Source organism: Macaca thibetana, chromosome 13 (assembly GCF_024542745.1).
Source record: "Macaca thibetana thibetana isolate TM-01 chromosome 13, ASM2454274v1, whole genome shotgun sequence".
NCBI lineage: Eukaryota > Metazoa > Chordata > Mammalia > Primates > Cercopithecidae > Macaca > Macaca thibetana.
The window spans coordinates 1407216-1435215 of NC_065590.1; the positions used below are offsets into that span (position 1 = coordinate 1407216).

Consider the following 28000-nt stretch of genomic DNA (forward strand, 5'->3'; position numbering starts at 1 on the left):
AGGGAGGACAGGAAGAGGAAGAGGAGGTGGTGGCCACAGCGGCGTGGTGCTCAGCCAGATTCAGTTTCGTGGGAAAAGTCCCCGGTGGGCCGGGCTGGCACTGGGGGTGCCCTGGCTCTGTGTCTCGGCTGGGTGGCTGACTCCTCCTGGAACGCATCCCTGACATCCTCTAGGCGGGGCTGGGGCTCCTATGGGGACACACAGTGCCCAGGCTTCCAGCCTCCCAGCGCTGGCTCCCTGTGGACCCAGCTGCCCCCCACAAGCCTGCGAGCCACCGGAGAGCGAGGGCAGGCTGTCCTTGCCGTCCAGATACCTGGCACAGGAGGGGGGTCTCAACCTTCAGGGTATGGGCTGACTCAGTGGGTTTCTCCTCCCTCCAGCTCTAACCTGCCTGTGGAATAAATAAATCACTCCTCTGGGTCGTCTGGCTGGTGCAGGCCCCGGGGCAGTGCCCCTTTGAGGGGAAAATGGGGCATTCTAGTTTCCATGAGCCCTGGGACTCCTCTCCCTCCCACCACTGCTGCCTACCCTCCCGTTCCAGGCACGCAGGCTTCCTTCCGTCTGGCGAGTCCTGCTGGAGTCGTCCTTCCTGACCCCTGCCTTTGCTTAGCCTCATCCCCATCTCTCAGTCCCATCCTGCAGCTGGGCAGGCAGTGCTGGGCCCCGGAAATGCCCTCTTCCTCCCTGGCGCACGTGGCCTGTGATTTTCCTTGAGCACAGCACTTTGTGACTTTGATGTAAACATCAAACACAGCCCCCTTTCCTGTCTTCGCATCCAGGAAATAGGTTAGTTTCAGACAAGCCTGCTTGCTGGAGCTCAGCAGACACCAGGCCTTCCGGCCAGGCCTGGCCCACCGTGGGCCTCAGAGCTGCTGCTGGGGCATTCAGGTGAGTGACTGTCCTCGGGCCGTCTGCCCGTGTCCTGCCACCAGGGCCACCCCAGGGGGCTCTGGGAAACCTGGCAGAGGGTGAACACCCCATCCATAAGTGAGAAACCCTGGCGGGGTGTGACGTCCTCCCCAAGAGTGTGTGCGGAGAGTGTGAGCGGCAGGGCCTCCCTCTCAGGCTGGGGGCTCAGCCTGCAGGGAAATCCAGACTGACTTTGTAAGTCCTGATTTTTAACCCAGAACCGGCTCTCCGTTGGCGTTGGGACCAGAGACCCCACAAGTGGCCTGTCTGCCTGGACATCCACCTGTACGTCCCCAGGTAAGTGGTGCCTGGGTGGAGTGGCACCTGGCCACCGTCTGCATGGTGGGCTGTGTCTGGAGGAGGAGGAAAGAATATTAACCGGGAGTCAGGAGGCTGCTGGGAGGACCAGGAGGGCTGGAGGACTGGGCTGGGTGGTGACCGGCTGGAGATGGAGGCAGACAGGGCGTGTGGCCATGCTGAGGGAAGCAGCTCCCCCTCCAGAGGCTTGGCCAAGCCGGGCTGTTCAGGGGACACAGCGAGGCCTGCTTGGTTCCTGGGCTCCTGCTGGGCCCTGTCTGGCTGCATCCTTGGCTCCCGGAAGCAGAGAAAGCTCCAGAGAAAGCGCAAGTGCACTGTAGTCCCCAGGCCCTGTGAAGATAAGGGGGCTGTTCACCAGGGCCGTGAGCTCCATCAGCAGAATGCTGTCATTCCTGTGAGGGGTCCAGGGCAGGCTTGAGCCACTTGTAGCCGAGCTCAGGTTAGAGGAAGACCTGGGGAGAGAAAGAGCAAAACCCCGGGTTCTGCTTAAGTACTGTGTGTTCTTGGCAAGTTGCTCGGCCTCTCTGACCTCAGTTTGTGCATCTGTTAAATGCACATGCAGATATGGGCACCTGGCAGGTGCTTGGTTCCTGACTGTTGACGAGAGGCTGGGAAACGTGTCCCGGGTAGGAAGGATCCCCGACAGGAAGAACAGGGGTTCATGAGGGGAGCAGCTCGAGATGATTCATGATTCTCGTCTTGGTTAGAACAGCAGGCAGACAGGAGGTGCTTAATAATGCCTTGCTGAGAGATCAGGGTCAGGGACTCCTAAGGTGCCCCCTGTGAAGGTGCCTCCTGCTGAATCCGGAGCTTGCTTTCCCTCTTCTCACCGGCCCTCCAGCCTCAGCCCCGCTGCCCTGGCAGTGTTGGCGGGGGTGTTGATGTGCACACTCTGGAGCCTGGGGGCCTGGCTTCACGTTCTGGCTCTGCCACTCACCAGCTGTGTGAGTGGACCAGTCACCGCATCTGTCTGTGCTTCCCTCCCAGTCACCGCAACTCTCTGTGCTTCCCTCCCAGTCACCGCAACTCTCTGTGCTTCCCTCCCAGTCACCGCAACTCTCTGTGCTTCCCTCCCAGTCACCGCATCTCTCTGTGCTTCCCTCCCAGTCACCGCATCTCTCTGTGCTTCCCTCCCAGGGCTCTCGGGAGGATAAAGAGACTGACTGTATCCACAGTGCCTGGCACATACAGGTGTGGAGAAACGTCTCACTAAAACCCTCATTATCCTCACTCTTTCTGGGTGGCCTTGGGCTCTGGACTCCACAGTTCCTATATATTCTCTGGGGCTGCAGCACCTAGACCACCCGTGTTGACCATTCCCTGCCCCACCCCAAGGTACAGGGTTAAGGCAGCCGTTCTCATCAAAGCCAATTTTGCCTCCTCCCATCCCCCCGGGACAGTTGATGGTGCCTGGAGACGGTTTGGGTTTTGACCCAGCGGGTGTTACTGGCATCTAACAGGTCCAGGACAGGAATCCTGTGAACAGCCTACAAGGCCCAGCACAGTCCCACGCTGTCCCCTCGTCTCTTTCAGCCCCTATCCTCCCGACTCACCCCGCCTTTTCCCGACTCCCTTTTACAGTCACAGAGCCTGAGGCCCAGAGAGGGACCGCTGGTTGCTGAGGTCACACAGGCAGTGGAGGCTGGAGTTGGGGGCCTCCCTGGAGGGGCGGTGGAGGGGCGTTGTTCAATCCACAGACACTTAGAGAGTCTGCTGGGTTCGGGAATCTGACCCTGACCCCGCCCCAGCCCGGCTCTCCAGGGTCTCCTGATAGCCATTTGCTGGAGAGGTTAGTGCTGCCTGCTGCGTTGGACACACCTGGGTTCCAATCGTGGCAGCCCCTTGCAGGCTGCATGTTCCGAGCGTGACATTGACCTCTCTGAGCCTCAGTTTCTTTAGCTGAGGAGTGGGATAACAGTCCCCACCAAATGGAGTTGTGGTGAGAATTAGAATAAATGACTAATGCTCGTGAATGGCTAGGCCGTCCCCAGCACAGAGGCTGTTGTGGTTGTCCTTACACACTTGACAAACATTTGTTGGGAGGAAGCAGGAGCTTCCATAGAAAACAAGACAAGAGCCGTGGGCCCTGCCTCGGGGAGCTCAGCCTGGTCACGGACGGAGGAGCGGAGACAGAGGCCATCAGGACTGTGATGCAGCAGGATGGGGACCCTGGAAGCCTAGGGGAGGTGCCTGACCCAGGCTGGGGAGGGGGCGGGGCCCATGGGATGCTTCTGGGAGGATGGGACAACGGAGGAGGCCTGAAGCCTGAGGCCCAGGAGAAGGATGCAGCGCTGTTCTGGGCTGAGGGAACAGCCGGTGGCCAGGATCCTCAGGACGGGCCCCTCCTCTCCCACCGTGGGTCAGTGGAGGAAGTCCCTAGGTCCACCGTCCCCCACCCAAGGAAGCCCCTGTAGCCCTCACCCCTCCCCAGGTGTCAGGTTCCACGGGTGTTCAGAGGCGTCCCCACCCCCCCCAGCTGACTGCAGACCTTTGTAGGTACCTGGTATATTGAGCACCTACTCTGTGCCGTGCTGGTATAGGTAGGGGAACGAGACAGTCTCCACTCCTGTGGTGCTTACATTCTGGCAGGGACAAAGGTACTGTGTCACAAAGTTGATACAATGTCATCTTTTAGGTGGCGAAGAACCATAAAGTTGGGTCAGGTCTAGAGAGAGAAGGAGAGGCTATTTTAGAGAGGGAGGTCAGGGAAGGCCTCCTGGAGGAGGTGACTTAGGCAGAGACCTGAATAAAGTGGAAGGTGTTGGGGGAAGAGTGTCCAGGCAGAGGGAACAGACAGTACAAAGGCCCTGAGGCTGCACCATGCCTGGTTTGTCCAAGGAACCTGAAGGAATAACACGAGGATGCCTGTGTGACTGGAGGGGAGCGGGTGACGGGGGGTGACGGGCATCATGAAGGGCCTTGGGGGCCACCCTGAGGACTTGCATTTTCACCCCAAGTGAGGTGGGTGAAAGCCTAGAGGGCTAGAGGGCTTCCAGCAGAGAAGAGGAGGATGTGATGGCATGAGGGGGGGCCAGCAAGTCTCACCCCAGGGAGTCCCTGCAGCCCCAGGCTGGGCACCTTCTCTGGCCCTGCTTTCCAGAGGTCTGGCGAGCTTCACTCGCTGCTCAGGCTGCACCGTGACCATGTGGTAGCTCCACGATCCCATGGTTTGAATCCGATCCCTGCAGTCAGGAAAGACATATGAAGGAGGAGCCTGTCACCATGGCTAACTGCTGCTGTGTGGCTCATGGTTCCAAGCTGGCATCTGCTGATGACCAGTGCCTATGCTGCCTCTGTTGGTAGGCACAGGCAGCCCAAGCACATCTTGGGGATTAAGGAGCAGGAAACACGGCTTCAGAGGGACTTAGGGTCTCAGGCGAGGACTGGGGGTTCAGAGAGAGAGAGCCAGGAGTGGGTGTGGGAACAGCATGGTAGGGGGGCAGTAGGAGGAGGTGGGGGCAGTAGGGGGCCGGGGCCCCGTTCCAGCAGTGCCTTTGGTGGGGACATGTCAAGCCTCTGGCTGGGGGGACACGCGGAGCCTCTGGCTGGGGGGACATGCGGAGCCTCTGGCTGGGGGGACAGGTGGAGCCTCTGGCTGGCGGGACGTGGAGCCTCTGGCTGAGGGGACATATGGAGCTCGTGCTGCTCCTGCCCGCTCCCACCAGGTCCTGTGGCTTTGGCGTGATAGCTCTGCTCTGACGATGGGCATGTAATGGGGGCTTTTGATGCCCAGAGAATGTCCTGTGAAACAGTAGACCTTCACGGCTTTGTTGAATAGGTGTGGGAATTAAGTGACGCTGAAAGGGGTCCTTCCACGTGGTCTTCTCGGAGCCTTTAATGTGCTTTTCACAGCATTTGAAACTGTATTTGACCCCTTGACTCTTTTTTCCTTTGAAGCATGTTTGGGGAATCTGATCTCTCCGCAACAGCTGTAATCTAGCACTGCCTTTACCCCAGGAGGCCCGGTGAATGGTGGGGTGCCAGGCCTTTACCCCAGGAGGCCGGGTGAATGGGGGGTGCCAGGCCTTTACCCCAGGAGGCTGGGTGAATGGGGGGTTCCAGGCCTTTACCCCAGGAGGCCCGGTGAATGGTGGGGTTCCAGGCCTTTACCCCAGAGGCCGGGTGAATGGTGGGGTGCCAGGCCTTTACCCCAGGAGGCCGGGTGAATGGGGGGTTCCAGGCCTTTACCCCAGGAGGCCTGGTGAATGGTGGGGTTCCAGGCCTTTACCCCAGAGGCCGGGTGAATGGTGGGGTTCCAGGCCTTTACCCCAGGAGGCCGGGTGAATGGGGGGTTCCAGGCCTTTACCCCAGGAGGCCGGGTGAATGGTGGGGTTCCAGGCCTTTACCCCAGAGGCCGGGTGAATGGTGGGGTGCCAGGCCTTTACCCCAGAGGCCGGGTGAATGGTGGGGTTCCAGGCCTTTACCCCAGGAGGCTGGGTGAATGGGGGGTGCCAGGCCTTTACCCCAGGAGGCCGGGTGAATGGGGGGTTCCAGGCCTTTACCCCAGGAGGCCCAGTGAATGGTGGGGTTCCAGGCCTTTACCCCAGGAGGCCGGGTGAATGGGGGGTTCCAGGCCTTTACCCCAGGAGGCCGGGTGAATGGTGGGGTTCCAGGCCTTTACCCCAGAGGCCGGGTGAATGGTGGGGTGCCAGGCCTTTACCCCAGGAGGCCGGGTGAATGGTGGGGTTCCAGGCCTTTACCCCAGGAGGCCGGGTGAATGGTGGGGTTCCAGGCCTTTACCCCAGGAGGCCGGGTGAATGGTGGGGTTCCAGGCCTTTACCCCAGGAGGCCGGGTGAATGGTGGGGTGCCAGGCCTTTACCCCAGGAGGCTGGGTGAATGGGGGGTGCCAGGCCTTTACCCCAGGAGGCCGGGTGAATGGGGGGTTCCAGGCCTTTACCCCAGGAGGCCCAGTGAATGGTGGGGTTCCAGGCCTTTACCCCAGGAGGCCGGGTGAATGGGGGGTTCCAGGCCTTTACCCCAGGAGGCTGGGTGAATGGTGGGGTTCCAGGCCTTTACCCCAGAGGCCGGGTGAATGGTGGGGTTCCAGGCCTTTACCCCAGGAGGCCGGGTGAATGGGGGGTGCCAGGCCTTTACCCCAGGAGGCCGGGTGAATGGTGGGGTTCCAGGCCTTTACCCCAGGAGGCCGGGTGAATGGGGGGTGCCAGGCCTTTACCCCAGGAGGCCGGGTGAATGGTGGGGTTCCAGGCCTTTACCCCAGAGGCCGGGTGAATGGTGGGGTTCCAGGCCTTTACCCCAGGAGGCTGGGTGAATGGGGGGTGCCAGGCCTTTACCCCAGGAGGCCGGGTGAATGGGGGGTTCCAGGCCTTTACCCCAGGAGGCCCAGTGAATGGTGGGGTGCCAGGCCTTTACCCCAGGAGGCCGGGTGAATGGGGGGTTCCAGGCCTTTACCCCAGAGGCCAGGTGAATGGTGGGGTGCCAGGCCTTTACCCCAGGAGGCCGGGTGAATGGGGGGTTCCAGGCCTTTACCCCAGGAGGCCCGGTGAATGGTGGGGTGCCAGGCCTTTACCCCAGGAGGCCGGGTGAATGGGGGGTTCCAGGCCTTTACCCCAGAGGCCAGGTGAATGGGGGGTTCCAGGACTCTACCCCGGGAGGCCGGGTGAATGGGGGGGTTCCAGGACTCTACCCCAGGAGGCCGGGTGAATGGGGGGAGTTCCAGGACTCTACCCCAGGAGGCCGGGTGAATGGGGGATTCCAGGCCTTTACCCCAGAGGCCAGGTGAATGGGGGGTTCCAGGACTCTACCCCGGGAGGCCGGGTGAATGGGGGGGTTCCAGGACTCTACCCCAGGAGGCCGGGTGAATGGGGGGGTTCCAGGACTCTACCCCAGGAGGCCGGGTGAATGGGGGGGTACCAGGCCTTTACCCCAGGAGGCTGGGTGAATGGGGGGTTCCAGGCCTTTGCCCCAGGAGTCCGGGTGAATGGTGGGGTTCCAGGCCTTTACTCAAGGAGGCCGGGTGAATGGTGGGGTTCCAGGCAGGTCCTTCCGACCAGGCTCCAAGGCTTCCTCCCATCGTCCTCTCAGGGCCTGGGCTGTGAGCGTGGGGCAGGTGCCCCGTGGCTGCTCTGCTGTGATCTTTCTGCTGGGATCCTGGGGCTGTAAGCTCTGGGAAGGCCAAACTAGGATCTCTGAACTGTGAGCTCAAGAGGAAGCTGGCTGGGGTCAGCCTAGGGAGAACCGTAGGCCAGGCTTGGGGGATGAACAGGTTCACTGGGGACTGAGGGTGGGGCTCCTAACCCAAGTCCTGCCCGTTGGGGTGGCCCAGGCAGGACGAGGGCCGGGTTGGGTCTCAGGGTGGGTGACTCCTGGGAGGGCCGCGAGTCTGCAGGGACACAGCTGAGAACAGAAACATCTGATCCCCTGCCTGGGGTCTGGGGTCATCCCGGGGAGCTGTAGATCGGTGCAGCTCACTGACAGCAGACACTCTGGCTAACCACTGCGTGGCAAATGCTCTCCCCTCTTGCCCCCGGACTTTTCATCTCTGCCACCTCTGCCCACCTTCTCTGGCCTCCCCAGCATCTCTGGCCATGGGCTCCCTGGGAACTTGGGCCCCATGTTTTACTAGTGAGGACAGTCCAGAAAGGCCCCAGGGGTGGAAGAGGAGCCGCCCACCACCCGACCTGCCTGCTATGGGTGGTGCTTGTGATTACGGTTGTCCTCGTGGGCCATGGGACAGCGACGCTGGGATGCAGCCGAGATGCACAGGAAGAGAGCCTGCCTCTGGGACTCCTTAGCCTCAGGTCACGGATGGCAGCCCTGGGCTGGGCGCCGAGCCTCCCTCATCTCCTCTTCTGCCCTAACCTGCTTCCAGCTACCCAGGCTGCACCTGTGGCCACGTGGGGAGGAGCTTCTCAAACTGTTGGCGACAGTTTCCTGCCACAGCTTCCGGCCCCAGAGACCAGCTTTGCTACCCTGCACCCATGGTCCTTGGACAAGCCCTCAGTTTGTTGCCTCATCCTGCGTCCTCATGCTTTGTGGGAGTGACTCTAGGAGTCTTCAAAGAAGGGCTGGCTGGGCTGGAAAGACGGAGGGGAGACGGAAGGGTGCACTAGGTGGAGGGTGCTGTGTGGATAAAAGTATGAACGTCCTTTGAAGGAAAGCAAGTAGCACAGCTCAGCTGGGGCAGCGGGCTGGGGAGATCCAATGCAGTAGACAGTAGGGTCTTGAGCAAGGGAGGCCTGGGGGAAGAATTGCCAAGGAGCAGCTTGCAGACTGTGGAGCTCAGCTCTGTGGAAATGGACTGTGGGGTTCAGCCAGCCACAGGCAGCATGAGCGTGCCATCTGGATCTTAGTTGGTTGTATTAATGGAAACAGTTGGTGGAGATCAAAGGAAATGATGCCAGCACCAACCGACCTCAGTCAGGCGAGAGATCTGGGCTCCGGGAGAGGTGGGTGTGGCAGCATGTATGACCCAAGTAGGGGGACAGTGAGCAGGATGGTCAGAGGGTGGAGGCAAGCCACGGGGTTGTGAAGGACCAGAGAGGTCTATGAGGCTCAGGCAGGAGGGAGGAGTCATTGGTGTCGGCCACTCAGGGGACCCAGGATTGAGGAGGTCACAGAGTGCTTGTCTGGTGCACACAGACTGCCAGGGGTGCTATCAGTGCTGGAGAACAGCCTAGGGGGTGGGCGCAGACCGTGGGTCTGGCTGAGAAGGCTGGGAGTCAGGGACATAGGGACGGGACTGTAGACAGCCCTTAATCACTTTTCCTATTTTCATTAGCATTTTTAGTGTCCATTGTGTTTGTATCTTCCAATTCCTTTCCCCCTTAATCAAAATTTGGGGTATAAGTTACATACAATAAAATTTTTATATCATTTTAGTGAAAAATTCTGAGATTTGACAAATGCGTACAGCCCAGAGACTACCACATCAATCAAAATACAGACTGTTCCCCCAAATTCCCTCCTGCCCTCTGTCATCACTCCTTCCCTAACCCCCAGCACCCAGCAACCCCTGGCGCATTTTCTATCCCTGCAGTTGTGTGTGGAATCACAGTTTGTAGCCCTTGGAGCCTGGCTTCTCTCACACAGCCAGAGGCCTTTGCGATGTATCCGTGGAATCGTGTGTCTCCGTATGTCGTTCCACATATTGCCAGTAGAATTCCACGGTAGGCATGTCCCACGGTGTATCTCATTCATCTGCTGGGAAACATTTAAGTTATTCCTAATTTTTGGCAATTGTGGCTAGAACTGCTATAAAGGTTCCTGGGTAGGTTTTTGTGTGAATGCCAATTTCCATTTCTTTAGAGTGAATACCTAGGAGCCCTCATGACTTTTTTTTTCTTTTTTTGAGATGGAGTTTTGCTCTGTTGCCCAGGCTGGAGTGAGGTAGTATGATCTCAGCTCACTGCAACCTCCACCTCCTGGGTTCACGTGATTCTCCTGCCTCAACCTCCTGAGTAGCTGGGACTGAGTAGCGTGGTGCCCGCCACCACGCCTGGTTAATTTTTGTATTTAATTTAATTTATTTATTTATTTGAGATGGAGTCTCGCTCTGTCACCCAGGCTGGAGTGCAGTGGCACCATCTTGGCTGCAAGCTCTGCCTCCCGGGTTCACGCCTTTCTCCTGCCTCAGCCTCCTGAATAGCTGGGAATACAGGCGCCCGCCACCACGCCTAGCTAATTTCTTTTTTTTTTTTTTTAGTAGAGACAGGGTTTCACTGTGTTAGCCAGGATGGTCTTGATCTCCTGACCTCGTGATCCGCTCGCCTCAGCCTCCCATAGTGCTGGGATTACAGGTGTGAGCCACCATACCCGGCCCTTATTTTTGTATTTTAATGGAGACGGGGTTTCACCATGTTGGCCAGGCTGGTCTCAAACTACTGGCCCCATGTGATCCACCCGCCTTGGTCTCCCAAAGTGCTGGGATTACAAGCATGAGCCACTTCACCCAGCCACTTCGTGACTTTTTAAAAACACTCTTGTGGAATGGTGACCTGTTTCTCCAGGTGGAGCCACAAATGCAGTCCCTTATGAATCTTTGGAACACCCACCTGTCTGTAACTGTGGGGCCATCCAGGACCCCCCTCAAGCTTGGCCCTCCCAACCTCACCATCACAATTAATCGGGTTACAATGCAGATCCTGGCCCCTCCTCCAGCTACTCTGACCCAGACCTCACCTGATTCCCATTCCAGTACCTTCCTTTCAGCTCCAGAGCCCATCCCTGGACACCCCGGGCAGAGGGAGCCTCTCCTGATTCACAAAAGCATTCATTTTACCCCTTGGTTCCATTTGCATAACTAAGAAGGGCACCCAAGGTCACTTCTCCAGTGCAAACTTATGCCTGAGTAGCCTTGCTGGACCTCTCTTAGTAGAGAAACACCTCATAACCGCTATGGAGAGGTATTTTTTCCCAACATTCTATGAAAACTTACCAATATGCAGAAAATAGAATTAACTGTACACCAATAACTCACCTGCTAGATTCAACAGTTAATGATTTGCTATAATTGTTTTATCACATACAGTTGATCAACACTGTTTGTGAAGTTCTTATTTGTGAATTCTCCTACTTGTTAACAGTTATTTGAAACCCTAAAACCAACGTGGCACTTTTGTGGTCATTCTCAGACATACAGAGTGGCAAAAATATGAGTCACTCGACACATATGTTCCCACTGAGGATGCACAAGGCAAATGCTCTCATGCGGCAGACAAATGTCTTTTTCATGTTCTTTTTTTTTTTTTTTTTTCTTTTTGAGATGGAGTCTCGCTCTGTCACCCAGGCTGGAGTGCAATGGCGTGATCTCAGCTCACTGCAAGCTCCACCTCCTGGGTTTACACCATTCTCCTGCCTCAGCCTCCCAAGTAGCTGGGACTACAGGCGCCTGCCACCACGCCTGGCTGATTTTTTTTTTTTTTGTATTTTTAGTAGAGACAGGGTTTCACCGTGTTAGCCAGGATGGTCTCCATCTCCTGACCTTGTGATCTGCCCGCCTCGGCCTCCCAAAGTGCTGGGATTAGAGGTGTAAGCCACTGCAGCTGGCTAATCTTTTTCATGTTCTATTTGGTGGTGCCACATATTTTGTTTTTATATTTTATGTGTGTTTTTGTGTGTGTGTGTGTGTTTTTTTTTTTTTTTTTTTTTTTTTTTGAGATTGGAGTCTCACACTGTCGCCTGGGCTGGAGTGCAGTGGCAGTGGCGCGTTCTCGGCTCACTGCAACCCTCTGCCTCCCAGGTTCAAGCAATTCTGCTTCAGCCTCCTGAGTAGCTGGGATTACACATGCCCGCCACCACGCCCGGCTAATTTTTTGTATTTTTAGTAGAGACGGAGTTTCACTATGTTGGCCAGGATGGTCTCCAACACCTGACCTTGTGATCCACCCGCCTTGGCCTCCCAAAGTGCTGGGATTACAGGTGTGAGCCTCCGTGCCTGGCCTATTTTATCTTTTTAAAGACAGAGTTTCGCGCTTGTTGCCCAGGCTGGAGTGCAGTGGCCTGATCTCGGCTCATTTCAACCTCCACCTCCTGGGTTCAAGAGGTTCTCCTGCCTCAGCGTCCCAAGGAGCTGGGATTACAGGTGTCTGCCACCACCTCTGGCTAATGTTTTGTATTTTTAGTGGAGACAAGGTTTCACCGTGTTAGCCAGGCTTGTCTCGAACTCCCGACCTCAAGTGATCCACCCGCCTCAGCCTCCCAAAGTGCTGGATGACAGGCATGAGCCGCCGCACCCGGCCTCACATATTTTGAATGTTTGTGCTTTTTGTTGGTGATTTCACTGGTTAATGTGGCCCCTAACCATAGTGCCGAAATGCTGTCTAGCATTCCTAAGGGCCAGAAGGCTGTATGTGCCTTACGGAGAAAGCATGTCAGATAAGCTTATCGTTATAGTGCTGTTGGCTAAGTGTTCAATGTTAGTGAATCAACCAGGTATATTAAATAAGGTGCCTTTAAGCAGAAACTCGCAAAAAAACAAGGTTATGTCTTGATCAGTTGATGAAAATGTAAACAGAGGCTCCTAGGAATCTAACTCTACATTTCCCCTAGGACGGATAGTTCTCTATTTGCTAGTTCAGTGTTTGCGTTGACTTTACAGAACTGTGGAGAACAACAGGAGTCAACTGTGTCTCTCTGGCTGTCTAACCTTTTATCCGTCCCTCTCGCTCTGTGTGTCCGTCCATCAGTGTTATTTTGGGGGGTGCTCTCAAACTAGATTACAGTCCTCAGTTCCCATCACTCCTAAACATTTCTGCACGCAGATTGTTACCTAGGGGTCAATATTTTATGTTTCTTTTTTAATTGAGGGAGGCAAATACAATTAAATGAACACATCTTAAGTGTAGGTTCTCTTAGTTGTGGCAAGATCAAACACTTGTGTAACCCAAGCCCTGTGAATATACAGGACGTCACCATCACCCCAGAAAGGTGAGGGCAGGCAATTTTAAGTTATCTGCCTTACCAGATGTCCATCTGTCTAAATAGCCTTAATTCCTCCTCCCCTCAATCACACGTTTTGTTTAATAGCTGTATCAAAGTTCACGTTTTGTTTAATAGCTGTATCAAAGTTCACTTTGAGATTAAACCCTAATGTATTTAACCAGTCCCCTAGGGATGGATATTCAAATTAGCATATGCTCCGTAGAAACTTGCCAAGGAAGGCAGAGGGCAAGGCGAGGGGGGCCTGCTAAGGCCGAGGGGAAAGGGTCAGTGGAAGGGACACGGGAGGCTGAGAGGTAGGGCCCTTGGGTGAACAAAGCTGGGTGCGGCCTCGGGGCTTCTGTGCATGCCATCCCCTCTGCCTGATGTGCTGTCCCGCGCGCTTGTTGAAAAGTTGGCTCCTCCTTCAGATCTCCACTCAAATGCTAGCTCCTCGGAGAAGGTGACCGTCCTAGCGAGAGCCACCTCCTCTCTCTCTTAATGTCACTCCACTTATTTCCTTTGTAATGCCGACCTCAGTCTGTAATGATTGTTTTTGTTTCTTTCTCAGTTTATCTCACGGCTCTCCCTCCATAGAGCGTTGCGTTCCCGAGGGCGGGGTGGGACCGTGTCTGCCTCCAGAGTGCATATCTCCAGCACTGGGCCTGAAACACAAGAATTCAGCACGTAGTTGGGACACGAAGGGATGGGTACCGGTGTTGGTGCTTGGGGACCAGTTGGCGTGCCTGAGTGTCCACATAATGTCTCCGGAAAGTCAGAGGGGGGGTTTGGGACTTCTGGATCTGTGCCCAGCAGGCTGCGGCTTCTCTCCAGGTTGACGGGCACAGAGCAGGCTCTGCCCCCTTGGCGCGCTCAGCCTGCGGCACTGATGCCCTCCACGCGGAGCCTCTTGCGCCGTCTCTGGGCCCCACGCACCGGGTTCAGGAAGGGCCTGATGTGCCTCCGACCCTCTGTGAATCCGCAGGTTTGGGGAGGCCCAGGGGCGATGCCAGACCCCGCGGCGCACCTGCCCTTCTTCTACGGCAGCATCTCGCGCTCCGAGGCCGAGGAGCACCTGAAGCTGGCGGGCATGGCGGACGGGCTCTTCCTGCTGCGCCAGTGCCTGCGCTCGCTGGGCGGCTATGTGCTGTCGCTGGTGCACGACGTGCGCTTCCACCACTTTCCCATCGAGCGCCAGCTCAACGGCACCTACGCCATCGCGGGCGGCAAGGCTCACTGCGGACCGGCCGAGCTCTGCGAGTTCTACTCGCGCGACCCCGACGGGCTGCCCTGCAACCTGCGTAAGCCGTGCAACCGACCGTCGGGCCTGGAGCCGCAGCCGGGCGTCTTCGACTGCCTGCGCGACGCCATGGTGCGCGACTACGTGCGCCAGACCTGGAAGCTGGAGGTGAGAGCGCGGCCTGGGGCGCGGGGTCTGGAGAGGCGTGGCCCGAGGGGGGCAGTCCGGGGTTTTGGGGGATAGGAGGGAGGAAAAGGTCGTCTTCCCCATTCAGTCCCCTTTGGAACTGGAGAGGTGGGGCACTGGTTGGGGAAGAACCTGAAAGGAGGCCTCAGAGGTAGGGGCTCCGTGGTGGCGGTCGCCTTCCGCAGGCTGAGCGATGCTATGGTGCGCTACTGTGCCAGATGGGAAGGTGGAGGGATGCACTGGGCCAGGCGAAGGCGAGGCTTGGACTGGGGGCGGGGCTGGGAGGAGGGTGCGTGGGGTCAGGGTGAGCCCTTAGGGTAGGGCGGCTGTCCGGGAAGATGGGCTGTAGTCTTGCACAGCCTGAGTGACGCCACCGTGCACAACCACCTGAATTAGATCTTCAAGCTGGAGATACGCTTGGGGCCGTGCTGGAAGGTGGGGGTGGTTCCTCCCTAGCTGGACTGGGGAGGGGACCATGGAGGTGGCAAGGAAGTGGTCCTCGACAACCTGCATAACACGCGCTAGGGACGCCTGGGTGAGATGGGGTGGGGAGTCCTCTGGGACGGGGCTCCCGGAAGGGGGTTCCTGTGGCGAGCACTTGGCCGCACCTACAGACCTTCTTGACTCTCCTTTTATAGGGCGAGGCCCTGGAGCAGGCCATCATCAGCCAGGCACCGCAGGTGGAGAAACTTATTGCTACGACGGCCCACGAGCGGATGCCCTGGTACCACAGCAGCCTGACGCGTGAGGAGGCCGAGCGCAAACTTTACTCTGGGACCCAGACCGACGGCAAGTTCCTGTATGTGGGGCCCGGGGTTTGGGTGTGGTGAGGACTGGGGCTCGTTGGCAGGGATCCTGGGGACTGGGGCAGACGTGAGCGTGCAGGTGGGCCGTGAGGGTGTGCCTGTGCTCCCGTGTGCAAGTGGGTTGTGCGTTTCTGATGTGCAAAGGAGCTTGTGCATGGGGAGGTAGAGGCAGTAACCAGGAAAGCCTCCAGAGTGGGTCCCTTGGCCTGGCTTGGAATCCCGCTTCTGCCACCTGCTGGCTGTGGCCCTTGGGCAAGTAGCAGACCTTGTTTGTCTGCCTGTTTCCCCTCCTTCAATCAACAAATATTTACTGCATACCTACTGTGTATCAGGCACTGAGGACATGGCGATGAGCCAGACAGACACAGTGCCTGGCTTCATGGGGCAGGTGGACAAGAAAAGGAATCAATAAAATAGAGACCCTGTCAGATGGTAGTCAGTGCCATGTGTGCAGGTGGGGAGGGGTCGCAATTTGAGATTAGGTGGTCGGAAGAGGCCTTCCTGAGAAGGTGGCTTTTGAGTAAGGGAAAGAAGCTGAGGAGTGAGCTGTGCAGCTTTCAAGGGGAAGGGTGTTCCTGGAAAAGCAATGGCTGGTGCAAAGATCAGGAAGCAGGAGTCCACCTGGTGTGTTCCGGAAACATTGCCATGTGCCTGGAGCTGCGTGAGTGAGGGGGAGAATGGGAGGAGGTGATGGGCAGGGCAGGGACTTCAGCTTTTCCCCCAAGTGAGATGGGATCCCCGGGAGAGTGATGAAGCAGCCCCTCTAACTGTCCTGTGGTTGACAGCGGTACCTCCCCCCGGGGTCCTCTAGCAGGATTACATGAATTAGTACGTGTGAAGCGAGAGGATGGTAACTGACATAGGAAAAATGTGGTAAATGTTAGCTTTTATATGTGGGTGAACGTGCGTGTCTGAGCCGCAGCTGAGGCCGTGTGGCTGTTTGTGAATTTGTTAATGTGAAAAAACTCTCTCAAAAGCTCTTTTCAAAACTCTGAGTGTTCGACAGCCCTGCTGGGACTGTTGCTTTCTGGTTTGGACACGGGATCTTTTCTATAACAGATGGTGTCCAGGTGCAGCTGAGGTCACTCCGGCCTCAGAATACAGAGAAACTGGTGCTGCCTCTTTCCCATGACCTCAGGAAGCCCAGTGTTTTCCCCCAAGAAATCTGTGGGGACAATTCCTGGGCCTTCCTTCTCGTGAGTGCTTCTTGGCCCGAGCCCCTGCCCGGCAGATCCCTCGGGTCACCTGCTTCCCCCAGGGCTATTTCCTCTCCTGAGGTCAACCCACTTGGAGGAAATGACCACATCCCTTGATTTTCCTCACCCATGTGAAGTTTCTGTAGATTGCCTGCAGGCTTCTTCGCAAGATGCAGCTCCCTCTCCAAGATTCTGTTGTGGACTGATAAAACAACTCTTTTTACCCTACCATACAGATTCAGATTTAGGCTGTAAATTGGAGTGGAGTTTCCAAGGCTTCTGAGGGAGTTCTTAGATACATGTTGCAGATAATGGCACAACTTCTGAACAGCTCAGGACAGGGCTGTTTTCTCTAAGAGGAAACCTTTGCATTTGTATCAGTTAGCTTTTGCTACGTAACAAACAGCCCTAAGATTTATTGGCTCAAAATGAGTTATCACTCTTCCCGATTCTGTGAGCTAACTAAGCAGTTCTGGTTTGGGTCATCTAGGCTGGTCCTGAATAGGCTGGGATGGTTACACTCACATGACTGGCCATTGGCTCAGTGTCACCTGGGTGATGGGGATGAGCTGGCCCAGTGGAGTCATCATCCAGCAAGGAGCTGGGGCTTGTTCGTGTGGTGGTGGCGCAGGGTTCCCAAGATCAGTCAGAGAGGAGAGGGCAAGTTCAAGCCTTTGTTTCTGTAATGTCACTGATGTCCTATTGGCCAAAGCAAGTCACACGACCAAAACCAAAGTCACTGTAGGGAAGGGACTCCCTAAGGGAGAGGAATGCAGGGAGCCATTTTTGCAAAAGGTTGGTTGTAGGATTGGACCAAGGGGGTTGTCATGAAGGTATGGGCATTGTGAACATGGGTGTTGGGGGCTGTCTCTCTTTTCTTTGGACTGTCAGCCTGAGGGCAGGGGCTGCATCTGGAGGGCTCCGTCTTGCAGTACATGGTGATGGCTGGTCCAGGTGTTACCCACCTTTCTCTAGATGTTGCATCACCCCACCCCAGGTGTGACCCTCGCCAAGAGGTTACTAACATTAGCTCACAAGTCTCACATGCTCATATCCCCCTCGTCCAGACATGCTACCCCAGGTGCCTGAGAGCCCAGGGGCTCTCCCCAGGCTGGACACAAAGAAGGCTCTAAGCCCTTCCTATTGATGTAACTGATTCTTTCCTCCCGTCTCTGCTTTCTCCTTCATAAAATGTAAATTCATCTGTCTTTGATTTTATAATCTGAGTTTCTACTCTGGTTTCCCCCTACATCCCCAATGTAGCTTTTCATCCCCGCAGTCTCTGCCTCTCTTCTTAGTTTTCCTTTCTTATTCTCTTTCCCTCCCCGCCCCCATCTCTCTTCTTCATCCTGCACTCACACACACACATACAGGTCATAATTCTGCCACTGTAATGGCTTAAAAATTTCCCCCAGATTCTCTAAAGCCTCCTGAGAGTGACAGAGGATTCTAGGGGGTGGGAGAGTAAGCGGAGGATTGAGCAGGTGGGATTCAGGCCCCCATTCCACTTGAATGACAACAGCAGCTCGGCTTTGATCTGTTTGCTATCTTAGGCTTCCATATACAGTATTGTGTGGCAAAGGTTTCACTGCCCGAAGGAAAAGTTCAAACACTTTTTGTGTAACACAGCAGAGCTCATGACAGGCTTAGAGTTAACCAGTCTACTGAGATTAGAGGAGTCTCAGGAGAGCCAGGGCCAACAGCTGTAAGCAGCTGTCTGTGCATCGCATGTCAAACTGGCATGCAGTCTCCCAGGCAAATAGGACCAGCGTTGGTGGTGGGAGGGTGTGGCTAGGAAGGAGAGATGCCCAGCATCTGGGCATGACATAGAGCCTATGGCTGGCAGTGAGGTCCAGAAACAGCTGGCACAGTGGTATGAGGGACAGTGATCATTCTGGGTAAATGTCAAGAGACCAGAAGCAGCTACAAGGAACCCGGCTCCTGGAAAATTAGGCAAGGCACGCTTTGGACAGAAACTGTGAGAGCTTCTTCTTGCGGTTCCTGAAGTCTATAACAGCTTTCTCAGGGCTCGGGGTGTGAGAGAAAGACACGTGCCACTCAGGCCTGGAGTGAAGACCAGGACCATGCTTACCGTTGAGCACAGTTCATAGTTGCTGAAGAACAGATGGAATTTTACCCAAGCCTGTGCGCTGCCAACGCTGGCCTGTTTCTGTGTTATTGGCAGCATTTTATGGAATCGGCTGATTTGACTTGAAAAGAAACTTGCCCTGGAAAGGGCCTTTAAGAGAGTACATTGTCCAGTGTTTCTTTTTTTGAGACGGAGTCTTGCTCTGTCACCCAGACTGGAGTGCACTGGTGCAATCTCAGCTCACTGCAACCTCTGTCCCCCGGGTTCAGTGATTCTCCTGCCTCAGCTTACCTGAGTAGCTGGGACTACAGGCGTGCACCACCACGCCTAGCTAATTTTTGTGTTTTTGGTAGAGACAGGTTTTTGCCATGTTGGCCAGGCTGGTCTCAAACTCCTGGCCTCAGGTGATCCACCCGCCTCGGCCTCCCAAAGTGCTGGGATTACAGGCATGAGCCACCACGCCTGGCCTGTCAAGTATTTCTTATCCTCTCCTGGAGCGCAGACCTCTTTGGAATCCTACTGACTGCCCCTTTCACAATCCCCCAAAACATATTCACCTCAAGGACTTTGCAGACAGTTATACAAGATCATGGTTGGTCCTGAACCTCATCCTTCGAACCTGTTTCAGGTCAAGAAGTTATGATTTAGACCAGTTATCTCATTTTATACATAAGGAAACCGAAGCCCAGCGAGGATTAGCAGTTTATTCAGGGTTTCACAGGTAATCTGTGACAGAGCTGGGTGTTAGTTCTAGGTAGCAATTAACTGTACAGTCAGAAATGCATTTGAATCCTGGCTCCACTTCCCACCTCTTACCAACTCTGTAGTTTAGGCAAGATACATAATCTTGTGCCTCAGTTTCCTCATCTGCAAAATGGAGATAACAATATTACCTACTTTGTGGGGAGTGCTGTGGTTATAGGACAAATATGTGAAGAATTTAGAACCAATATCTTAATAAATAAATGGTAGCTCTTTTGTTTTACAATCATGAACCAGAGACAGATGCAGCTCTTAAAGGTTCTACGTATTATTTTAAGAGCAGAGATACAAATTGATTTTTTAGCCTCTACTTCTGGCTTAAGTGCAAGTCCCAACTGCAAGAACAAAGAACTGCCACTATCTAGCATTTTTTTTTTTTTTTTTTGTAAATAAAGTAGAACTTATGGTACTGAAATATATGTGGTGATAACACCAATGTCTTAGCCTGTGTGGTTATTATCTGGGAATTTACGGCTGCTCTTTATGAACTCACGTGTCTCTTTCCAAAGAGTGTATTGGTTAGCATTTGCTGTGTAACAATGTGCTGTATTCACACCCTGAAACGTAGTGGCTTAAAACAATGGTCATTTACAGCTGGGTGTGGTGGCTCACACCTGTAATCTCAGCACTTTGGGAGGCTGAGGAGGGCAGATCACCTAAGGTCAGGAGCTTGAGACCAGCCTGGTCACATGGTGAAACCTTGTCTCTACTAAAAATGCAAAAATTAGCTGGGTATGATGGTGAATGCCTGTGATCCCAGCTACTCGGGAGGCTGAGGCAGGAGAATTGCTTGAATCCGGGAGGTGGAGGTTGCAGTAAGCCAAGATCGTACCATTGTACTCCAGCCTGAGCAACAAGAGCAAAACTCTGTCTCAAACAAACAAACAAACACCAGTCATTTATTCACTCTTGTTTTACTTGGCAATGTGGCTGGTTTGCTTGGTAATTTGGGCGAAGTTCAGCTGGGTGCCTCTTCTGCTGGGTTTTTGAGCTTACTCATGTGGCCACAGCCAGCTGGAAGATTGGCTGGAGCTGGATGGTCTCTGGGATGGCCTCACTCACATGAATGGCTATTGGACACTCATGTGGGGCACATTGGTTCTCCTCCATGGGCCTTCTCTAGCAGGCTAGCTTGGACTCATTCCCATGGTGTTTGGAGAGCTGCCAGGAAAAGCAAGTGAGGGCAGGCCAACCTCAATGCTCAACTACTTTTCAAGTCTCTGCTTGTGTGATGTTTGCTAATGTCCTGTTAGCAAGGCACATGGTCAAACCCTGATTCAGGAGACAGAGGAGGAGACCCCACCTATTGATGCGAAGAGCTCCCTAATATTGTGGCTGTTTGTCTCCAATATTCCACACGGAAGTTTAAATAAACAGGGAGGAAATTATTAGTTCCAGAAGAAAGAATGAAAGAGACAGACGGAGAGCCAGACATGGTGGCTCATGCCTGTAATCCCAGCACTTTGGGAGGCCAAGGTGGGTGGATCACAAGGTCAGGAGATCAAGACCATTCTGGCTAACACAGTGAAACCCCGTCTCTACTAAAAATACAAAAAATTAGCTGGGTGTGGTGGCAGGCGCCTGTAGTCCCAGCTACTAGGAACCCAGGAGGCAGAGTTTGCAGTGAGCCGAGATCGTGCCACTGTACTCCAGCCTGGGCAGCAGAGCGAGACTCCATCTCAAAAACACAAACAAACAAAACAAAAACAAAAACAAAAAAGAAAGAAAGAGACAGAGGAGGGGAGATAGGAGGGGAGGTTTGCTGTTTGTTGGTGAGTGACTTGGCATCGAGTCTCTGTTGTCAGTTTAAACTTCAGGTTGTGACCCTTAGGAGGTGTTTTCACGTCTCACAGTCCCTGGAGACCATCGCCTCCCGGCCAGCCTGCCAGCTGCCTCTGACTTCCACAGCTCTGAGACCCCCAGGGCCAACAGCCCTCCCTCCTCACTGGAAAGCTGCACTTAACAGGAGCTTTTGTGCCAGTGACTCAGAATAGAAATGTTTTGGGGGAGATGTTGACTGGTGTCACTGTGGGGTTTCACGTGATGGCATTGCATCTGCTATCCCAGCCTCGTGTCTCTGTGGGATGTTTGTTTCCTAATTTGTGGCAGGCTTCTCTTCCTTGCCCTTTTGTGTGCCCTCATTGCCCCCTGCCTTGATTTCCCATCTCTCCACGTTGTCTCCAGACTGTTGTGGGCTAGCCTGGGAACTGCCCCACCCTTCACTGCGCTGTTCTTTGGGGAACATGCTGTCCAGGAATGGAGGGGATGGTCACAGCTGGACCTCTCTGCCTCACTCAGGGGACATTTCCTAAGGAAGGGCCTCACTGCAAGGTGGGCCCACGGCTGCCTTGCTCACTGCTGTATCCCTGCACTCAGAACAGTGCCTGGCCTGTGGTCCACAGTCCGTAAAGACTTGTCCAGTGAATGAACACCCACAGGCAGGGCCAGGCCCGGTCTGAGAATTTGCACCTTGGAGGGTGCAGCTCACAGGCCATCCCAAGGGCTCTTCTGTAGGGCAGTGCAATCCCTGAGGTCAGGAGTTGGCTGCTTTTGCCCTCCACAGCTTCCCTGGGGCCAGCTGCCCTCCCTCCTCACTGGAAAGCTACACTTGATCCTGCAGTAGAGGCTTGTGCCAGTGACCCCAGACAAAACTGTTTTGTGGGGGATGCTGACTGGTGTCACCGTGGGGCTTCATGTGAGGGTGCCAGTGTCCGACACTAAGTTGGTCTGTGTGTATGGGGGATGTGTGTGTACTCAGGGCTGGAGGGGATGGGGGGACAGTTTCTCACCCCACAAACACACCACCTTTGAGGGGCTCAATTCCCATCACAGACATGGAAGATTTATATATTTATTTTGACAAAATTCTAGCAGAAAGCAATCGAGGGTCTCATTCTAGGAAAGGTCCATCTGTTATGGAACTGGTCAGTCTTGTGATGAGAAAGTGACTTGTTCTGATTTGCACAGGGTGCCCTGTGAGCTGGTCATGAAGCTGCACCTACCTGTGTGTGTCTAGGTGGAAAAGGCTTTTTCTCCCCAGGAGAATGGTGCTAGGTCCACCTGTTGAAGGCTCTGTGTCTGTCGTAGAAGACCAAGTGCCCCCCATGGTTGGCTGACTGTGTGGCCAAGTGTACCCTCAATGAGTGCCTGTGGATGGCTCTCTTCCTGTGGATGGCAAGTGTCTGGCCACGGATGGCCAAGTGTTCAGCCATGGGGGACCAGGTGTTCCCCAGTGGATGGGTGTCCCCCTCCTCCATGGCTGAGTGTCCACTGCGGGTGGTCAGGTATTCCCCGTGAATGGCCATCTGTTGGCTCTTGGAGGACTGTGCATTTTCCTGGGAACACAGCCATGGCCCCTGCACTGCCCTCTGCCACTTAGCCCATCATCAGCAGATCTGGAGGCGATGGGAGCCTGGCCTGGCTTCCCCAGTCCCTGCAGCTTCTCTGCAAGGCTCCTGGGTGTGGAGCCCATAGGGTGTGTGTGGGGGGAACCGGGGCACGGTAGGAGGCCCCCAGGTGGCTCTAGGGGTTACATCCCTTCCCTTCCCCTGCCAGGCTGAGGCCGCGGAAGGAGCAGGGCACGTATGCCCTGTCCCTCATCTATGGGAAGACGGTGTACCACTACCTCATCAGCCAAGACAAGGCGGGCAAGTACTGCATTCCCGAGGGCACCAAGTTTGACACGCTCTGGCAGGTAGGCCGCCCGTGCAGCTTGTTCTGGGAGATGCTGTGCTCTGATGGGGTGCCGGGCTCTGGGGAGTTGAGGAGCCTCTGCCAGCTGCCTGCTCCCTGCAGCTGGTGGAGTATCTGAAGCTGAAGGCGGATGGGCTCATCTACTGCCTGAAGGAGGCCTGTCCCAACAGCAGCGCCAGCAGTGCCTCAGGTGCCTGCAGTGGGCGGGCGGGCGGGCGGTGGGCGGGGCGGCAGAGACCTGGCCCCCAGCCCTCACTGGCCCTTCTGCTCCCCCAGGGGCTGCTGCTCCCACGCTCCCAGCCCACCCATCCACGTTCACTCACGTGAGTTGGGGGCACCTGGAGTGTGGCCTTGGGGACGGAGCTGGGGGTGGCTGTGGGGTAGGCTGGGGTGGAGGCTGGGGTGCCTGCGGTGGACATGGGTCTCCTGAGAGGGGATGGACATCCCCAGCTCAGGCCTTGCTGACTCTGTGGCCTTTAGCCTCAGAGACGGATCGACACCCTCAACTCAGATGGATACACCCCTGAGCCAGGTGAGCGGGCAGAGGTGGGGTGTGGGTTGGGGCTCATGCCAAGCTGAGAGCAGGGTCCCTGTCAGGGCTGTGGGGTTTCACGGGGATGCTGTGGGCCGGGCCAGGCTGTGGCAGTTGGCTTGGTTAACCCCTGTGACACACATGCACATGCCCATCACGCCTGCCTGTGTGCACGTACATCCCAGTGCGTACTGACGTGCAGGGAGCACACCTGGCCCCGCCTGGGGCTCCCCAGACACACGTTTGTTGAGCGCCTACCATGTGTCAGTCACGTTCCGAGGTCACTGTGTGTATGAGCCACCGAGCCCTCCTGACATGCCTTATGAAGTGACTATGGTGATTACCCTCACTTTACAGATGAGAGAGGGAGGGCTCTGTCTACGGGGATGTGGGGCAGTGGTGGGGGCGGGATGTGAACCCAGGATGGACCCCAGAGCTCATATTCCTAAAATGCTGCAGGTGCTCCTGTGTCTCATGGGTGGGTGCAGACCTGAACACATGTGTGCACCGAGAAGATACATAGTTACATGTACACCCAGAAGCTCACCTTCGGAGGCCTTGTAAATGTGGCTGTGTGCTGCATACACGGACAGGGACAGGCCTGGCCATAGGTGTACACGTACGAATGCACACATATGCACACCCCAGCTGGCACAGTAACGGTGCCACGTGGATACCAATGCACCCGCCCCTAGAGTCCACCCTCCTGTGGCCGCACGGTGCACCCACAGCTGTGGCCAGGAGTGTATGCCAGTGCCTGCGTGTGGATGTGCAGGAACACGCATGGGCACCCACCTGCCTGTGCATGCTCCAGGGACGGCACCCTTGTCTGGGGCTGGTGCTTGTGGGGGCTGAGGCTGCCCTGCTCCCCACGCCCCTGCCCCTGACCTGGGAGTGTACGGCTGTGTGTGCCCAGCGCGCGTAACGTCCCCAGAGAAACCGCGGCCGATGCCCATGGACACCAGCGTGTATGAGAGCCCCTACAGCGACCCAGAGGAGCTCAAGGACAAGAAGCTCTTCCTGAAGCGCGATAACCTCCTCATAGCCGACATTGAACTTGGCTGCGGCAACTTTGGCTCAGTGCGCCAGGGCGTGTACCGCATGCGCAAGTATGGCCGCCCCTGCCGTGGTGGGGCCTCCGCCGCATGGAGACAGAGGGGAGCGGCTTCACTAGGCTGTGGGGTGGGAGCCGGGATGTCTGTCTCACAGCAGTTTGCCTGGGAAACAGACTCTGGGGCAGGACATTGCACGCTGGAGGATTCCCTGAGAGAGCTCGGGACACCTGACGGGGGTGGGATGTGGGCCTGGGCAGGGGGAGGTGGCTGAGCTGCAGTTACCCAACCCAGCGGAGCTGCAGTGGGGTCCCCGATCCGTGAGTCCACTGGCCCCTGACAGGCTGCCCCTGGGGAGGGTGTCACTTTGGATTCCTTTTGGCAATGGGCCGTTCCCTGTGAGCAACCCGGCTGGGAGCTGTCCTCAGCAGACACTCCCGGCCGCAAGGACATTGAGCGCCTGGGTTCCAACCTGGGTGGCGACCGCAGTTGTCTACCGCACAACTCAAGGGAGAAGAGAGATGGGTGGGTGGGGGTGTGGGGCCGAGCAGGGCCGGTGCCCCTTGCCCACACGCCTCCCGTGGCCGGGTCGAGCAGGAAGCAGATTGACGTGGCCATCAAGGTGCTGAAGCAGGGCACGGAGAAGGCGGACACGGAGGAGATGATGCGGGAGGCACAGATCATGCACCAGCTGGACAACCCCTACATCGTGCGGCTCATTGGCGTCTGCCAGGCTGAGGCCCTCATGCTCGTCATGGAGATGGCTGGCAGCGGGCCGCTGCACAAGTTCCTGGCCGGCAAGAAGTGAGCACCAGCACCGGGTGGGCCCAGCCATCGGGTGGGTGGGGCCCGGGCTCTGCCTGGGCATGGTGGACACACACCCGCACGCATGCATGTGTGGGAAGGACCTGGCTCGGGGGCAGCGAGGAGGAGACAGTGGGAGACAGTGAGGAGGGAACAAGGGCCTGGGCGGACCTGACGGTTCCTGCCTGGGGGTCTAGGTGAGTGGTGCCGTGGCTGCCTCCTGGTGGCAGAGGCAGAGGCGAGGAGTGCGGTGGGTTCTGGGGAGATTCTGATGGCAGACCTGCCAGGGTTTGCTGACGGATTGGGTGTGAGAGAAAGAGGAACTGCTGGAGCGGACAGTGGAGGAGCCACATGGGTGTGCACGTGGGGACGGGGACAATCAGGCCACATTATCTTTGAGATGCCCGTGAGACCTCAGCACGTCAGGGGTGCAGGCAGAGGTCTAGACTTGGGAGTCATGGCGTGTGGGTGATCCCTAAAACCTCGAGACTGGATGAAGGCAGGCATTTTGCCTGTTTTGTTCACCGCTGTGTCCCCAGCGGGTACTCAATAAGCATTTTTGAACACATGGTCACCTGGCTCATGCCCAGCTGGGTCAGAGAAGCGTGCTTTGCCCCTGGGAACTTGGCTGGTCTCCCAGCTGACCCCGCCTTCCCCGCCACCCCAGGGAGGAGATCCCCGTGAGCAATGTGGCCGAGCTGCTGCACCAGGTGTCCATGGGGATGAAGTACCTGGAGGAGAAGAACTTCGTGCACCGTGACCTGGCGGCCCGCAACGTGCTGCTGGTTAACCGGCACTACGCCAAGATCAGCGATTTCGGCCTCTCCAAAGCACTGGGCGCCGATGACAGTTATTACACTGTGAGCCTCTGCCCCTGTGATGCCCAGGTGGACAGGCTGGGTGGGTAGAGGGTCCCCGAGCCCTGACCCGGCAGCATCTCCCCCTCCCCAGGCCCGCTCAGCAGGGAAGTGGCCGCTCAAGTGGTACGCACCCGAGTGCATCAACTTCCGCAAGTTCTCCAGCCGCAGCGATGTCTGGAGCTACGGGGTCACCATGTGGGAGGCCTTGTCCTACGGCCAGAAGCCCTACAAGGCAGGCGAGGGCAGAGGCGGGTGGGCGGTGCGGTGGGGAGGGGGAGGAGGAGGAGGACCCTGGTCACTCACAGGTGTGTCGGCCCTGGTTTGAGCAGAAGATGAAAGGGCCGGAGGTCATGGCCTTCATCGAGCAGGGCAAGCGGATGGAGTGCCCATCAGAGTGTCCGCCTGAACTGTACGAACTCATGAGCGACTGCTGGATCTACAAGTGAGTGCCGGTGGGGAGGGGACCCGGCCGGGCTGACCCCTGGGACGTCCTGGTGCCGGATAAGTTGATGTCGACATAATGCCATCCCACCCAAAGCCCTTCACCCAGTTCATGGCCCTTGCAGCCACCCCCTACCCCCGTCCCCAGCTCTCTGACACACCGGGGTTTGCTGTCCTGCTCCAGTGTGCCCTGCCCTGCCACCCCACCTGTGGGCCTGTGCCTCAGCATCTAAAACCTCAGTCATCACTCAACACATGGACCCTGCAACACACAAACACATCCATACTCTGCTACTCAACCTGTGACACCAACACTCAGGGCATGAGATGGTTCTCCAGTACCCAACACTCCAGTCCCCACCAGCCAGCACGCAGCACCCAGCTACCAGACAGGCGAGCACTGAGATGCCAAATTCTCATCTGTTCCAGCCCCTACCTCTGCCTGGTGGAAGCCCAACCTTCAAACATCTCAACTCCTAACACCATCAATATCCCAACTTCCCATCAGACAACAGGCAACACACACCCAAACAAGCGGACGCCCTAGACTGCCCATGCAACGTGTGGACACTCTAACGCATGACTCCCCACCGGCCAGCACTTAGGACACTGACACCCAAATACCCAAGCAGCCCAACAGATAGACACCGTCTCTGGCCGGTCCACCCTCCTGTGACACGTGTTAATTCGACCTCCATCAGGAAACACCCAGGGTACCACACCCCAGTAGCCAAAGAGGCTAGCACCTAGCACCCCAACACAGTCCATGGATACCCCATGCCCAGTACCATTAATACTGCAGCTCCTCACTGGCCAGACCCACTGCCGTGCTCCAGGCTTCTGCTGCTCACCAGCCTCACACTCCCTCTCGTCTAAGCCCTCGCCCAGCCCACTGATACCCTGGCCCCGGGTGCATGCGCAAAGCATTAGCTTTCTGTATCCCAGGTCCCCATGGTCAATAGCTGCCACTCTGACACCAAGTCCACTCAGTCCCCTGAGTCCTCACTGGTTAACGCTCAGTAGAGGGTCATCCCAGCACCCTGTGTGTGGGCAGCTCTGCCTCTTAGGCTGTGTGGCATCGCCCAACGCTCTCACACCCCAGAGGCCTCTCCACCACCCCAGCAGCCCTGCTGACTCTCTGAGCCCCGAAAGTCTACCTCAGCCAAGCACTGTGCATGCCCACCCTGTAGTGAAGCTGGGTCCTGGGGGTGTGGTCAGCAGCCTGGATGTACCCCACCCCCACAGGTGGGAGGATCGCCCCGACTTCCTGACCGTGGAGCAGCGCATGCGGGCCTGTTACTACAGCCTGGCCAGCAAAGCGGAGGGCTCCCCGGGCTGCGCGCAGAAGGCCGAGGCTGCCTGTGCCTGAGCTCCCACTGCCCAGGGCCTGCAGCCCTCCACGCCGGCTCTTCCCCTGCCTCGGCCCCACCCCAGGCCCTGCAGCCCGGCTGAGCCCTGCTTGGTTGTCTCCACACACAGCTGGGCTGTGGTAGAGGCATCTCAGGCCGTGCTGGCCTTGCATCCCCTGCCTGACCCCTGTCCTGTCTGGCTGCGGAGCAGGGAGGCCCCGGAGGCTGGGGCCGTGCAGCCTGGGCTGGTGGCTCCCGGAGGGCCCTGAGCTGAGGGCGTTGCTTACACGGATGCCTTCCTCTGGGCCCTGACCCTGGAGCCTGGGTGTCCTCGGTGGTCGGGTGTAGATAACCAGAATAAACTCAACTTCCCTCTTGTCTGAGCG

The 28000-nt window shown here is 56.6% G+C and overlaps 4 protein-coding genes across 4 annotated transcripts in view; 1 reads left to right on the forward strand and 3 right to left on the reverse strand.

Annotated features, from left to right (window-relative positions):
• FAM178B (family with sequence similarity 178 member B) overlaps positions 1 to 3699 on the reverse strand; it is a 218462-nt gene extending 214763 nt beyond the window's left edge. Inside the window, exon 1 of the mRNA XM_050755105.1 lies at positions 3696 to 3699. The gene's annotated coding sequence lies outside the window, so the exon portion shown is untranslated. The remainder of the gene's footprint in view (positions 1 to 3695) is intronic.
• Positions 1 to 17091, reverse strand: part of ACTR1B (actin related protein 1B) — an 80851-nt gene extending 63760 nt beyond the window's left edge. The window contains exon 1 of the mRNA XM_050755162.1: positions 17087 to 17091. The gene's annotated coding sequence lies outside the window, so the exon portion shown is untranslated. The remainder of the gene's footprint in view (positions 1 to 17086) is intronic.
• ANKRD39 (ankyrin repeat domain 39) overlaps positions 1 to 28000 on the reverse strand; it is a 745852-nt gene that overhangs the window by 250802 nt on the left and 467050 nt on the right. The window lies entirely within an intron of this gene.
• LOC126934295 (tyrosine-protein kinase ZAP-70) lies at positions 635 to 27992 on the forward strand. The gene is made up of 14 exons (XM_050755107.1): positions 635 to 888; positions 1128 to 1206; positions 13590 to 14012; positions 14669 to 14829; positions 22439 to 22577; positions 22679 to 22766; positions 22853 to 22899; positions 23057 to 23108; positions 24025 to 24217; positions 24758 to 24964; positions 25632 to 25824; positions 25916 to 26056; positions 26154 to 26266; positions 27511 to 27992. The coding sequence occupies exons 3-14, from the start codon at positions 13611 to 13613 to the stop codon at positions 27632 to 27634; spliced, it is 1860 nt and encodes a 619-aa protein (XP_050611064.1). The 5' UTR covers positions 635 to 888; positions 1128 to 1206; positions 13590 to 13610; the 3' UTR covers positions 27635 to 27992.